Raw genomic sequence first — 13,560 nt, forward strand, 5'->3', positions numbered from 1 at the left:
TGTACCCGGAATAGGCATCGAGAAAGGTAAGGATCTCGTGGCCGACTGTGGCATCGATCATGCAATCGATGTTAGGCAGTGGAAAAGAATATTTGGGGCACGCCTTGTTTAGATCTTTATAGTCTACACATATTCTAAGTTTGTTCCCTTTTTTAGGGACTACAACTACATTAGCTAACCATTCAGGATATTTTACATCCCGAATCGACCCTATTTTGAGAAGTTTACTTATCTCGTCCTTCACGAATGCGTGCTTTAACTCGGACCGAGGTCTTTTTTTTTGCTTTACTGGTCTGAACCTAGGGTCCAAGCTCAGCCGGTGCATTGTTATCGACGATGGGATTCCTGTCATGTCTACATGGGACCAAGCAAAGCAATCTATGTTATCAATAAGAAATTGAGTAAGTCTTTTCCTGAGTTCGGGGGTCAATCCCGTTCCTAAGTATACCTTTCTTTCTGGCAGATGTTCGATTAATATAACCTGTTCTAGTTCTTCGACCGTTGATTTGGTAGGGTCAGAATCTTCGGGGACGATAAAAGTTCAAGGGGTCAGGAAACTTTCCTCGTCATCTTCTGTCTCCTGCTTCACCAATTTGGTCGAGACTGGCGGTTGTGATTGCTATTTGGCCTCTCGCCTATTTTTAATGCTCGATCTTTCCGAGGTTGATAATTTTGATATCGGTGTTACCTCATCGACTGCAAACATTTCTTTCACCGCATGTTGCTCCCCGTACACTGTTTTCATGTCGTCCGACGTTGGGAATTTCATTACTTGATGGAGAGTCGAAGGCATTGCCCTCATGTTGTAGATCCAAGGCCTTTCGAGTAGGGCATTTTACCTCATGTCGCTTTCGATTACATGGAACTTTGTATTTTGGATGGTTCCGGCCACATTCACTGGTAGAATAATCTCTCCTTTAGTCGTTTCACTGGCCATGTTGAAGCCGTTTAAGACCCGAGCTGCGGGCACTACTTGATTCTGTAGACCGAGTTGCTCCACGACCCGTGATCGGATGATATTCGCAGAGCTACCTAGATCCACTAAAACACGCTTAACTTGAACTTTATTTAAAAGGATAGAAATTACCAGAGCGTCATTGTGGTGCTGAGAAATGCCTTCTGCTTCTTTGTTTTCGAACGATAAAGTGCCTTCGGGCACATAATCTCGGGTTCGTTTTTCTCCTTTGGCCGATACCTTAATGCGTTTGAGTGTGGGTCTCTATGGAGTGTCGACCCCACCAATGATCATATGAATGATATGTTGAGGTTCCTCTTGTTTATATTTTCCGTCGGAGTCCCTTTCTCTGAAGTGATTCTTGGCTCGATCGCTGAGGAACTCTCGAAGGTAGCCCTCATTGAATAGACGGGCTACCTCCTCCCTTAATTGTCTGCAATCCTAGGTCTTGTGGCCATGCGTACCATGATATTTGCACATAGAATTTGGGTCTCTTTGGGAAGGATTGGTTTGCATGGGTCCGGGCCACCTAGTATCTTTGATTCTTTCGATTGCCAATAGAATGCTCGATGCATCGACGCTGAAGTTATACTCTGATAACCGAGGTGCCTCTCTATGATCGGTATATTTTTCAAAGACATTCTTGCTCACAAGTCCCCGAGAATTCTGTCTTCGATCACTCATTCGATTGTTCTGGGCGGCATTGCATATTGAATCGTTGTTTATTCGATCTGCGATGTATGGTTGATATCGGTCTCTGTTCGACCTCGTTTCTCTGTCGATGTCCCTCTGGTTTTTAATAGCCAATCTGTTTGGATGTGCGGATCCGTAAGGAGTCGTAATTGATCGTCTTCGACTCTGATTTTTGATTGATATCGCTTGTGCACATTTGCCCAAGTTATTGCTGGATACTCGATCAAATTTTGTTTCAGTCGACATGATGCTATCAAACTTTACTTATTCAACCCTTGGGTCAAATCTTGGACGGCCCAATCGTGTGTGACCGGTGGCAATTCCATGCATTTTATTTGAAATCGGGACACGAACTCCCTCAGCATTTCATTATCCCTTTGTTTTACTTTGAAAAGGTACGATTTCCTTGTTGCAACCTTTATGGCACCGGCGTGTGCCTTTACAAATGATTCCGCTAACATGGCAAATGAATCGATGGAATTTGGTGGCAGGTTATGATACCAAATCATTGCCCCCTTTGAGAGGGTCTCTCCGAATGTTTTCAACAACACGAATTCGATTTCATCGTCTTCCAAATCGTTACCCTTGATGGCACATGTGTAAGAGATGACATGTTCGTTGGGTCGGTTGTACAGTTATATTTTGGGATTTCGGGCATACGGAAATTTTTGGGGATTGGTTTTGGGGCTGCATTCGAGGGAAAAGGCTTTTGTAGGAATTGTTTGGAATCCAACCCTTTTATCATCGGTGAAGCCCCCGAGATTTGATTGACCCTGGAATTATATATTTCTACCTTTTTATCGTTGACTTCGATTCGCTTTGTGATCTCCTTAAGTATTTTAGCAATTTTGGGAGTAGTCCCTGATTCTTGCTTGTTTGACCTTACTACGGCTGGCTCCGTTTGGCGGGCAATTTCTCGAGGTGGACTGGGCTCAGGTCTGCTCGGTAGCTGGGTTTGGCTTTGCAACTGAGCTATTGCTACCTGCTGGGCTTGCAACATTTCAAAGATCATACGTAAGTTGACTCCGTTCTCCTCAACGTTATGGGTGTCTCGAGATGCAGATCAAGTACCGCCATGAATGCTATTTTTAGGTTCAGAACGCTGGTTTGCCTCAAAGGCCACATGTGAATTGACGTCTAGCGGTACTTCGGCTCGAGCTTCAGGCACTTTGACTCAAGCTTCAATGACATCGATAAGCGGCCTTCCGGCCCTGGGCATCAAGTTGTTGGTTTCATCTTGGCCAACTTCGTTGTCGGTAGGTAAAGCATTAATCGAGGGTTTTTCATTGCTAATTTGAAGTCAAAGACACTCTCAAAAGACGAGCGTAAACTGGTGTGTGTTGCAGATTTGAATCAAACAACCACTGTTATCCTTAGCCCCTCGGTGGGCGCCAAACTATTTACCCAAAAAATCGGATAGAGTTGAATTTGTAAGTAGTTCTAAGGATACATGATATATCTTAACACAAATCATATAGATAAATAGGAATACATATATTCTTGACTATATGAGCGAAAGATGAAGCAACGAGAAATAAGAATGAATGAACTAGATAAGATAAAAATAAAATGAGCTCAAGGGGTTGATATTTCAATATGAGAAGTAGTCTTTTGTTACAATGTGTCCATGATTCATGCTTGCAACAATTATCCTCTTTATAGTAGAGGGATCCTCCTTTGGATATAATACAAAATACATAGTGGGGAACCCATGATGAAATTAGCTTTTCCCTAATTTCCGCCGGGATTCTCTCCCCTAGTGCGGTTGCAATGACTCTTGTCTGTCAGCTCAATACTGACTCGAGCTCGGTAGTGACTCGAGCCTCTGGCCTTGACTCGAGCTCTATTCTAACTCGGGGTCTGGATATTCGGGGTTGGTGTTGGTCGGTCTATGCATCTTCGACAATTTCACTTCGCCTCGTAGTTCGATTTGGATATGAGCTCGATAATAATACCGAGCTTGTCATTAATCAATCTTTAGAGCTTGAAGCTTGACGTCCTTGCTTCGGACCTCGACCTGGTATTACGAAACTGCCCTTAGACCAAAGTATTATCATATCGACCAGTCCGTACGACGGACTAATCGGTTTTGACTGTATACAGATAGTCCCCTCGTTTCTCGGGAAGGATGTAACGGGAAACGATATGATTTTCCAACGGTACAATTAAATATACACTGACGTTTGTGTCGAGTTCGATCGTGATGTACGTGATAGCTGTCCCGTCAGCTCCGTTTACTGAGGCATTTTAATGTGTGTCAGACGATGGTCGGAATTTACCGATATTGAACCGCCACCGCTTAGCCTATAAATATCCCTTTTTTCTACCATTAATCACTTTTACATTCTTTGATCTCAAATTTTTTTAAGCATTCTCTCATACTTTCTGAATTCGTTTGAGTGTGAAACTTTCCTTCTGTGGTTTTCACTACAACATCTTTCTTTGAAACACCATATCTTCTTTATTTTTTTCTTCTAAATTCAAAGAAAATGGTAAAAACATCAAAAACCGTTCCTCGAAAAGAAGAGGCCTCTTCTTCACAGTCCGCCGCCGATAAAATACCGGTGGAGCCACGGCCAGAGGAGTATGTTCCCAAAACATGTCTTCTCACCTCTAATTTCAAGCTCAACAAAGGAACATTGGTTCCCGATCGGTGTGAACTGGTATCGAGATATTTATGCTCGATACCCAAAAAGCAACTTGCATAGTTGAAGACAGATTGCAACTGGGACAATAAAGAAGTGGTGATTCCGGCTTCCGATAAAGATATTACCACCCACGTGGAAGGGTTCTTAAGTGTGTATACCTACCCATTTACGTTAGGACCTTTCGACCCTGTTATCATCGACTTTTGTCATCAATACCGAATAACTCTAGGCCAGATTCATCCTTCCTTTTGGCGGATCGTTATTCTGATCCGTTTATTTGCAAATAAGATCGAGGGGATGCCTTTCACCCTTGATCATCTTATTATATTGTATAGTCCCCGCCTCTTTCGAGGCGGATTAATAAAACCGCAATGCCGGGCTACCAAGGTATTGTTCTCGAGCATAGACGAGGACAAGGATCTAGGTTGGATGAGCAGGTTCGTTCGAGTGAAGACTTCGGACCTGATCCCAGCTGAAAAGATGTCGTTCCCCGAAGAGTGGAATATGAATCGTGAGTGTGATTTTACTATTTTATTCCATATCGCCTTGTCTCTTTGTTTCTTTTCTTGTCGATATCTCTTTCGTGATGCAGCAGTTCCTTAGATGCCCGGTGTTGTTCCCTACCTTAAGAGCTGGGCACAAGCTCTAGCTTTGAACTCCACATATGCCGAACGCTCGTGGCATGATCTGGAAAAAGGCAATGAGAGGCAAAAAATCATGGTAAGTCTATTTCTCATGTCTTTGGGAGTTCGAACGAAATATTTTCCTTATACTCAACCGATTTTCTTGTGTGTAGGCCTGGGCAGAGACGCAATTTTGAGGCCCTTGCCCGGTGAGGAAGAAACCTCGGTCCCGATTTCCAAACTAGCGAAGGGGAATAAGAGAAAAAGGGCTTCTACTTCTGAAAATCCAAAACCGAAGGCAAGGTCGACTCATAAGTTGAAGAAGAATATCATCCCTTGGACCTTAGAATCGGTTCAGCACCTAAGAGATTAAGATGAGGAAGAAGAAGGTGAGCTGTGGCCTGAGTGAAGAAAACCGTCGATGCTCCACAAGTAGCTGGATCGATGGTGGTTTTTATGGCTCCGCCTCAAACTGAGGACATATCGGAGAAAGATTTGGGCAGAGTCCCTGAGTCGATAGAGGTCGAGGATGTTTCCCATCGAAGACAACAGATGGGGAATGTATTTGAAGGGGCTGTCCCTGAATCTCTTCGAACCGAAGAGAACGCCCCAAGTAACTTACTTGGGGCAGTAGCAATCGAAGGTTTGCCCACCTTTCCTACTTTTTCTAAAGGGGCGATTCGGGAAGCCCAAGCTTTGAGGGCCTTCGAACTAGAAAGGCCTCATGAGGGAGATGATCCCTTTTGTGGTCTATTTACCGATATCGAGGATGCTGCCGGTAGTAGTGATGCATCAGATATGTTTCATGGAGTGCATCAGGCTTTGAATCAGGTATTGTTCTCGAGCATAGACGAGGACAGGGATCTAGGTTGGATGAGCAGGTTCGTTCGAGTGAAGACTTCGGACCTGATCCCAGCTGAAAAGATGTCATTCCCCGAAGAGTGGAATATGAATCGTGAGTGTGATTTTACTATTTTATTCCATTTCGCCTTGTCTCTTTGTTTCTTTTCTTGTCGATATCTCTTTCGTGATGCAGCGGTTCCTTAGATGCCCGGTGTTGTTCCCTACCTTAAGAGCTGGGCACAAGCTCTAGCTTTGAACTCCACATACGTCGAACGCTCGTGGCGTGATCTGGAAAAAGGCCGATGAGAGGCAAAAAATCATGGTAAGCCTATTTCTCATGTCTTTTGGAGTTCGAACGAAATATTTTCCTTATACTCAACTGATTTTCTTGTGTGTAGGCCTGGGTAGAGACGCAATTTTGAGGCCCCCTGCCCGGCGAGGAAGAGACCTCGGTCCCGGTTTCCAAACCGGCGAAGGGGAATAAGAGAAAAAGGGCCTCTACTTCTGAAAATCCAAAACCAAAGACAAAGACGACTCATAAGTCGAAGAAGAATATCATCCCTTGGACCTTAGAATCGGTTCAGCACCTAAGAGATTAAGATGAGGAAGAAGAAGGTGAGTTATGGCCTGAGCGAAGAAAACCGTCGATGCTCCACAAGTAGCTGGATCGATGGTGGTTTTTACGGCTCCGCCTCGAACTGAGGACATATCGGAGAAAGATTTGGGCAGAGTCCCTGAGTCGATGGAGGTCGAGGACGTTTCCCATCGAAGACAACAGATGGGGAATGTATTTGAAGGGGCTGTCCCTGAATCTCTTCGAACCGAAGAGAACGCCCCAAGTAACTTACTTGGGGCAGTAGCAATCGAAGGTTTGCCTACCTTTCCTACTTTTTCTGAAGGGGCGATTCGGGAAGCCCAAGCTTTGGGGGCCTTTGAACTAGAAAGGCCTCATGAGGGAGATGATTCCTTTTGTGGTCTATTTAACGATGTCGAGGATGCTGCCGGTAGTAGTGATGCATCCGATATTTATCATGGAGTGCATCAGGCTTTGAATCAGGTAAGTCTTAAATTATTTTGTTGGTATTATCTCTTATGTCTGTTTTTCTTTTCTCACTTCGTTTCTTCTTCCCTCGTAGGCCGTGGAAGCTCATCGAGAAGCATGTTCTCAATCCCGAGCTGAGTTACGTCGATACAAGGTCGACCTCCAACGGGTTACGGAGGAGAGGAATGCCCTCAAACTCCTCTTAGGGCAAATGGGGGAGGAAATCAAGGACCTCCGAGCTAAGTTGACTAAAGCTCACCAAGATCAGACCGATCTGTCCGAGCAGGTAATGATACTATTAAATGCCTATGGGCTCGATACTGTAACGATGGCTAATCTTTCGGTCTCACACCTGCAGCAAAAGCTTGAGTTGATTGGGAAACTCCGTGAGGAGGTCGATGTGATAAAGGTGGAGTCCTTGAAATGGAAAGGAAATATGGACACTTTACTGGTGAGAAAGTGGTTGCTCGAGCCGATTGTCATCGGCTGAAAGTCAACTTCAAAACTTGAAGAAAAAAAGCTTGGTTCAAGCAAAGGAAATGGAGGATGCAGACGCATTTGTGGCTGTGTATCGGGCTGATGCTGAAGCCGCTCAGTCACATGCGAGAGAGGTTGCCGATACTGCTTGAACTCGAGCACATTGGATCGCCGAATTTTCCAAATGCCAATCTCGGAAGGAAACCCTCGAGGAGATTCATGATCGGGGCTTCGATCTTTTCGAAGAGATAACAAAGGCAAGAGAGCTTGAAGCTGATGATGGGGCTTTGGCCTTCGATGATGATGACGATGATGATGACGGCGATGATGACATGAGCAAGAGTGGGTCTCAGAGTGGGGAGGAGCCCGATGGAGAAAAGACTGCTCCCGTAGATAATTTGTTTTTTTTAAATATATTTTTGTGTAAGGCCCTGATCGGTCGTTTTGTAAATATCATCGTGTATATAAAGATTTTTTCTTTTTTGAGCTTGTCTCTTTTTTCATTCTTCTGCCTAGTGAAGATTTTTTTTTCTCGTGCCTTATGAAAATGTTCATAAATTTGAGTTTTCATGAAATTTTGATTGAGCTCGGACTTTGTAGCCTTTATAACTGAGTGAGTATTTGCTTGAACTCGAAGTCGAGTGAGTGATTACTCGAACTCGAAGTAAGATAGCTCGTAGGCTTAATGGTCGATTGAGTGATTGCTCAAACTCGAAGTAAGGTAGCCCGTAGGCTTAATGGTCGAGTGAGTGATTGCTCGAACTCGAAGTAAGATAGCCCGTAGGCTTATTTGAGTCATGAAGTAGCATGAACCTTTCAAAATACGAGGTATCGGTAAAGACAAAGTTTCCCTTTATAAGTCATCATACATGTGCTCGGGCTCGAGCGAAACTATGGGGACATGGTTCGTTTTGAACATTTAGCCCTTACACTTTTCTTCCCTATCGTGACACTGCTTGACATTAATTTTATATAAAAAACTATTTTGTACTGAACTCGATTTACTTGACGGGTAAAGCCATCCAGTATTTGAGGTTGATCGTAAAGAAGACTCGGATACTATTGAAGTGTCCTCAGGTAGCACATGGTTATTGCCTCGTTAAAAACCTCGCCGGAAAAAACCCATTTGGGATAAAAACCGATCTAAGGAAAAAAGAGCGTGTACTTTAAAACCTGAGGTCTCGATGTCTTTGGTCGAACTCCTGCAATGAGTTAGCGTCGAATATGTTTATATGGACGAAAGAAGAGAGAGAATCATACCTTAACAATAATATCGTTTGAGAAGTGATATGTTACAATTGTTCGATAATGGTTTGCCATCCATCGTTCCGAGTTTATAAGACCCCTTTCCGACTATATCAAGGATTTGATAGGGTCCTTCCCAATTTGGGCCGAGCTTCCCTTCATTAGGATCTTGAGTATTGATGGTGACCTTCCTTAGGACTAAGTTCCCGATCCTGAAGTGGAGGAGGTTGGTTCTTCTATTGTAGTACCTTTCGATTTGTTGCTTTTGTGCAGCCATTCGAACAAGTGTCACTTCTCGTTTTTCATCTAGTAATTCGAGGCTAGTATTCATTGTTTCATGGTTTGATTCCACCAATGTATGTTGAAACCTTGCATTGGGTTCTCTGACTTCGACTGGAATTAAGAAAAACGGAGTTGCTCCTGTACTGGACTTCGATGTTATTCGATATGCCCATAGGACTTCGGGCAGAATTTCTCTTCATTTCCCTTTGGCTTCATTCAACATTTTCTTCAGGTTTTGGATGATAGTCTTGTTCGTTGATTCGGCTTGTCCGTTCTCACTGGGGTGATACAGTGTCGATAATATCCTTTTTATTTTATGGTCTTCGAGAAATTTTGTTACTTTACTGCCGATAAATTGCTTACCATTGTCGCATGCCATTTCTGTGGGTATCCCAAATCGACACACGATGTGATCCCAGATGAAATCTATAACCTTTTTTTCTCTTACTTTCTCGAACGCCTGTGCTTCAACCCATTTAGAGAAATAGTCAGTCATAACTAAAATAAACTTAGCTTTACCTGGGACCGATGGTAGAGGGCCAACGATATCCGTCCCCCATTTCATGAATGACCACAGGGATAGAACTGAATGAAGTTGTTCTCCGGGTTGATGGATCATCGGTGCAAACCTTTGACATTTATCACATCTTCGAACAAACTCCTTAGTGTCCTTTTCCAGGCTATCCCACTAATATCCTGCTCTGATGATTTTGTGAATCAGTGGTTTGGCGCCGGAGTGGTTCCCACAAGTGCCTTCATGGACCTCTCGTAAAACATAATCAGTGTCTCTTGGTCCCAAGCATACTGCCAATGGTCCATCAAACGTCCTTCTGTATAATGTTCCGTCTTCAGCCAACATGAATCGAGCAACTTTGGTTCGTAGGGCCCTCGAGTCACTGCCGAGCTCGAGTCAGTATCGAGCTCACAGACAAGAGCCGTTGCAATCGCACTAGGAGAGAGAATCCCGACGAAAATTAGGAAAAAGCTAATTTCATCATGGGTTCCCCATTATGTATTTTTTATTAAATCCAAAGTAGGATCCCTATACTATAAAGAGGATGATTGTTGTAAGCATGAAGTATGGACACATTGTAACAAAAGTCTACTTCTCATATTGAAAGATCAACCCCTTGAGCTCATTTTGTTTTTATCTTATCTAGTTCATTCATTCTTCTTTCTCGCTGCTTTATCTTTCGCTCATATAGTCAAGAATATAGATATTCCTATTTATCTATACGATTTGTGTCAAGATATATTACGTATCCTTAGAATTACTTACAAATTTAACTCTATCCGATTTTCCGTGTTTACACATAGCACTTTTAAATTTGCGTTCTTGGTGTTGGATAGCTGCATACCACATCATTCCCTCTAACCCCTTGTTCGAAAACTTTGAGTTGAAATTGCTCTTTAAATGCCTGACATAATCGATGATATGCATTCGGCTCATGCAGCTGGACGAGCTCCTCAAAACTTCGAATAATTCCAAGAGCCCGATCTGTATGTATGTAACTTCCCTGCGACCTTTTACAACATGCACTGCAAGACATGACAAGAACCACGACCAAGCATCTTTCGACTCCTTATCGATAATTGCAAATGCTAATGAGAATATCTGTCCATTTGCATCTGCAGTCATAATAATTAACATCTTTAAGTCGTACTTTCCATAAATGTGAGTGCCATCAATGGATATAACAGGTTTGCAACTCTTAAATCCTTTAATACAAAGTTTAAATGCCCCAAAAATATACTTAAAGATATTTATCTCCGCCGTTGACCGATCTGCATGTACCCATTCCACCACCGTTCCTGGATTAAAATGCTTGAGTGCATTCATATACATAGGACGCTGGGCAAATGACTCATCAAAGTCACCATATATTATCTTGAATGCACGCCTCCGACCGAGCCAAGCATTTTTGTACGACGGAGTGTGTGAAACTGCAACCTTAACTGTAGTCTGCACCTCTTTAAGCTTGAACTGAGGATTGTTCCTAACATAAGATAATAACAAAGAAGCAATAAGGTTAGTATCCAAGTTATAATGATCCTCTGGGATTACACCCATCAGACAGATGTGCATGCCATAATATTTTCCAATTGTCCATAAATTGATTTGAGTTTTCTTGCCTCTGAGCATCCATTTGCATCCGGATTCCCACCCCCTACAATGAACGGTCCAATAATTCTTTTTGGCTTCACATGCCTTAAACTCCCTATTTGCCCACAAACTTCATAGTTTCACAGCAGTTTTCAGTCTCTCTTTGGTGGATAACAACATTTCAGACTCAAGAGCAGTTGCATTATCATCCATCCAAATTTTGCAACGAACACCTTCTAATTCACGGGTAGATGCAAACACCTATGGACGCCCCTGAGTATCATATAAAAATAGAATATTCTCCCTATGAAATGGTTGTGTGTGTTGTACATCATCAACTTGTGGTTGGCTATCATCGTTAACATTTTGTACAGAACCAGAGTCATCAACCTCATCTAACTCATATGCGTCATTTGGGGCGTCACCGTCGGAATCATCACCCCCTTCATCGACATGAGCATCAACTTCAACATGAGCCTGTATATCTAAAATTATTAGAACCTGTGAGATTTCATTATTATCAAGTTTGTTGGTTGCATTGTTGGTTCCTGCTCCGTCTCTAAAACTATGATAATGATAAGTTTCAGTGGAAAATGGTGTGCCAAAACTAGTACAACCATGTCCATAGCTACTAAATGTTGGTTTAATTTCTGGTACTGTACTTTGTGATAACAACCTTATAAAACTATTAAATTCTGAATAACTACCCAGTGGAATCAGTACATGGCACATAGGCTTTGGATGGAAGCTCATTAAGATTAAAAGTCAGACATTAGAAAGAAGATGACTCGCGAAAAATATTTGTAGGCTCAACAACCTCCAATAATTCAGTTTTAATAAACATCTCAAGCACATCAAAATTTATCATTTGTCTTAATCTATCAGGTGCCCTCAAAATTTTTTGTAATGACTCACTATCAACAATAGGAATTTCTATATATATCAAGCAGTACCATGTGACCACCTACGAGAGATAACAAGCGTTACCTCGTTAGGCTTGATTTTCATCTTAATATGCAAGTTCCTAAATAGCCACTCATACTTAACATTCAACGAAGGTTTCACAATGGCACGGGCACCACAATTATATCTAACTGTGTCGGTTTCATAAATTATGTCACATTCCTAGTACATCGCAACCCTTACACGCTGATCAGTTAACATTTTAAAACCTACATAAAGTAGCAATTATAATCAATAAATAATATCAATATTTGACAATTAGATTACAAAGTACAAACTATGAAAATAATACTAACCTTTTAACATACTTCGGTATATTCAAACACACCATACACATCATGAAATAACATGACTTATATAGAATCCAAATGCATGTATTCTAGCATTTGTTTTCAACAAAAGGCACATTTAATATGCAAACCTTTCATTTTTCACAAAGGCGCAATATGACAATGAGTCTTCCGTAAAACGGTAGCGTCAGAAGTCAAATCGGTGTCAGAATTTTTAATTCAATTGAAGGCACGTCACCCTATTGAGCCTTCTGTGTAAATACAAAATATAAGAAAGGCGCGTCATTTAATTGCATATTCAGTTGATTTTAAAATTTACATTAAAGGTGCAATTGCTCAACGCGTCTTTTTCACAAATTACACTTAATGTATCGTCTATTTGGGGGCGTTAATATTACAAGAAGAAGGGTCGCTTATGTGGCGCGCCTTCACCATTGAAGGAAAAAAAATCTGACAAACCCATTTATTGGAGTGGTGCTCCATTTCTCACCATTTAAGTCAAGCCTTCTAAAATAAACATGGCAAGGAGACAAAGTCATCAAATTTTATCCCAAAATGATCTAAATATGCATGTTCAATCTGATATTGTTAACAGTGGAGGAACTTTTTTGGAACTATACAATATTTATGGAGGTGGCAAATGTACTGTTTACACTTTCAAAACGATTTAATTTTAAGGGCATAATGGAAAAAATTTAGTTAACTCTATCTTGGTTTTGTAAATTGACAAGTAATTTGGAATAGATATTTTTAATAAGGTAGGCAAGTAGTATGGGACAGAGGCAAAATTGATATTCCATTTTTGACTAGTGACATATCTTGAAAATTGAGAACTCCATCATGACACTACATGTTAGAAACATAAAGATGCTTCTAACATTTAATTCGAAGCATCTTTATGTTTGTTTTTATTACTCCATCATGACACTTTTAGATTTTCTAACTTTTTAATTTTAATCAAATATTTGAATATAAAAATTTTAAATTTTTTAAAATAAAATTTATATATTTAAAAATTACATAAGAAGTATTATAAATCATAATAGTTAATGAGTTAAAAAATTTAAAAAACATATAAAAAATAATAATTCATTTAGTTCTGAAATTCCGAATACCTTTACGTGAATGGAAACGAAGGGGTACTTACTACAGTTACTTGTTAGTATGTATCTTTTTTAATTCTTATGTTTCCTACTGTACTAACAAAATCCCAATCTTCATATATTATAGGATTCTTTTTAAGAGGGCTTTGCTTCTAAGAATAGATGAGAGTACAGAAAAACAAAAATTACATTTCCAATCAATTTTACACACTATCACCGAGTTTTACTCACTATAATATCAAATAATAAAATTGTTTTGTCATATCCAATTAATTGAATTATATGTGTATTT

At 41.1% G+C, this 13,560-nt stretch overlaps 1 protein-coding gene across 1 annotated transcript; it reads right to left on the minus strand.

The window, feature by feature from the left end:
- Positions 1 to 10,063: 10,063 nt before the first annotated feature.
- On the minus strand, positions 10,064 to 10,879 carry LOC107824194 (uncharacterized). The gene has a single exon (XM_016650937.1). The coding sequence runs from the start codon at positions 10,877 to 10,879 to the stop codon at positions 10,064 to 10,066; it is 816 nt and encodes a 271-aa protein (XP_016506423.1).
- Between the last annotated feature and the right edge of the window lie 2,681 nt (positions 10,880 to 13,560).

The sequence above is a fragment of the Nicotiana tabacum genome, chromosome 4 (assembly GCF_000715075.1).
Source record: "Nicotiana tabacum cultivar K326 chromosome 4, ASM71507v2, whole genome shotgun sequence".
NCBI lineage: Eukaryota > Viridiplantae > Streptophyta > Magnoliopsida > Solanales > Solanaceae > Nicotiana > Nicotiana tabacum.

Coding starts and splice junctions, on each gene's coding strand:
- LOC107824194 (XM_016650937.1), bottom strand. CDS start 10,879: ATGGGTGTAATCCCAGAGGATCATTATAACTTGGATACTAACCTTATT.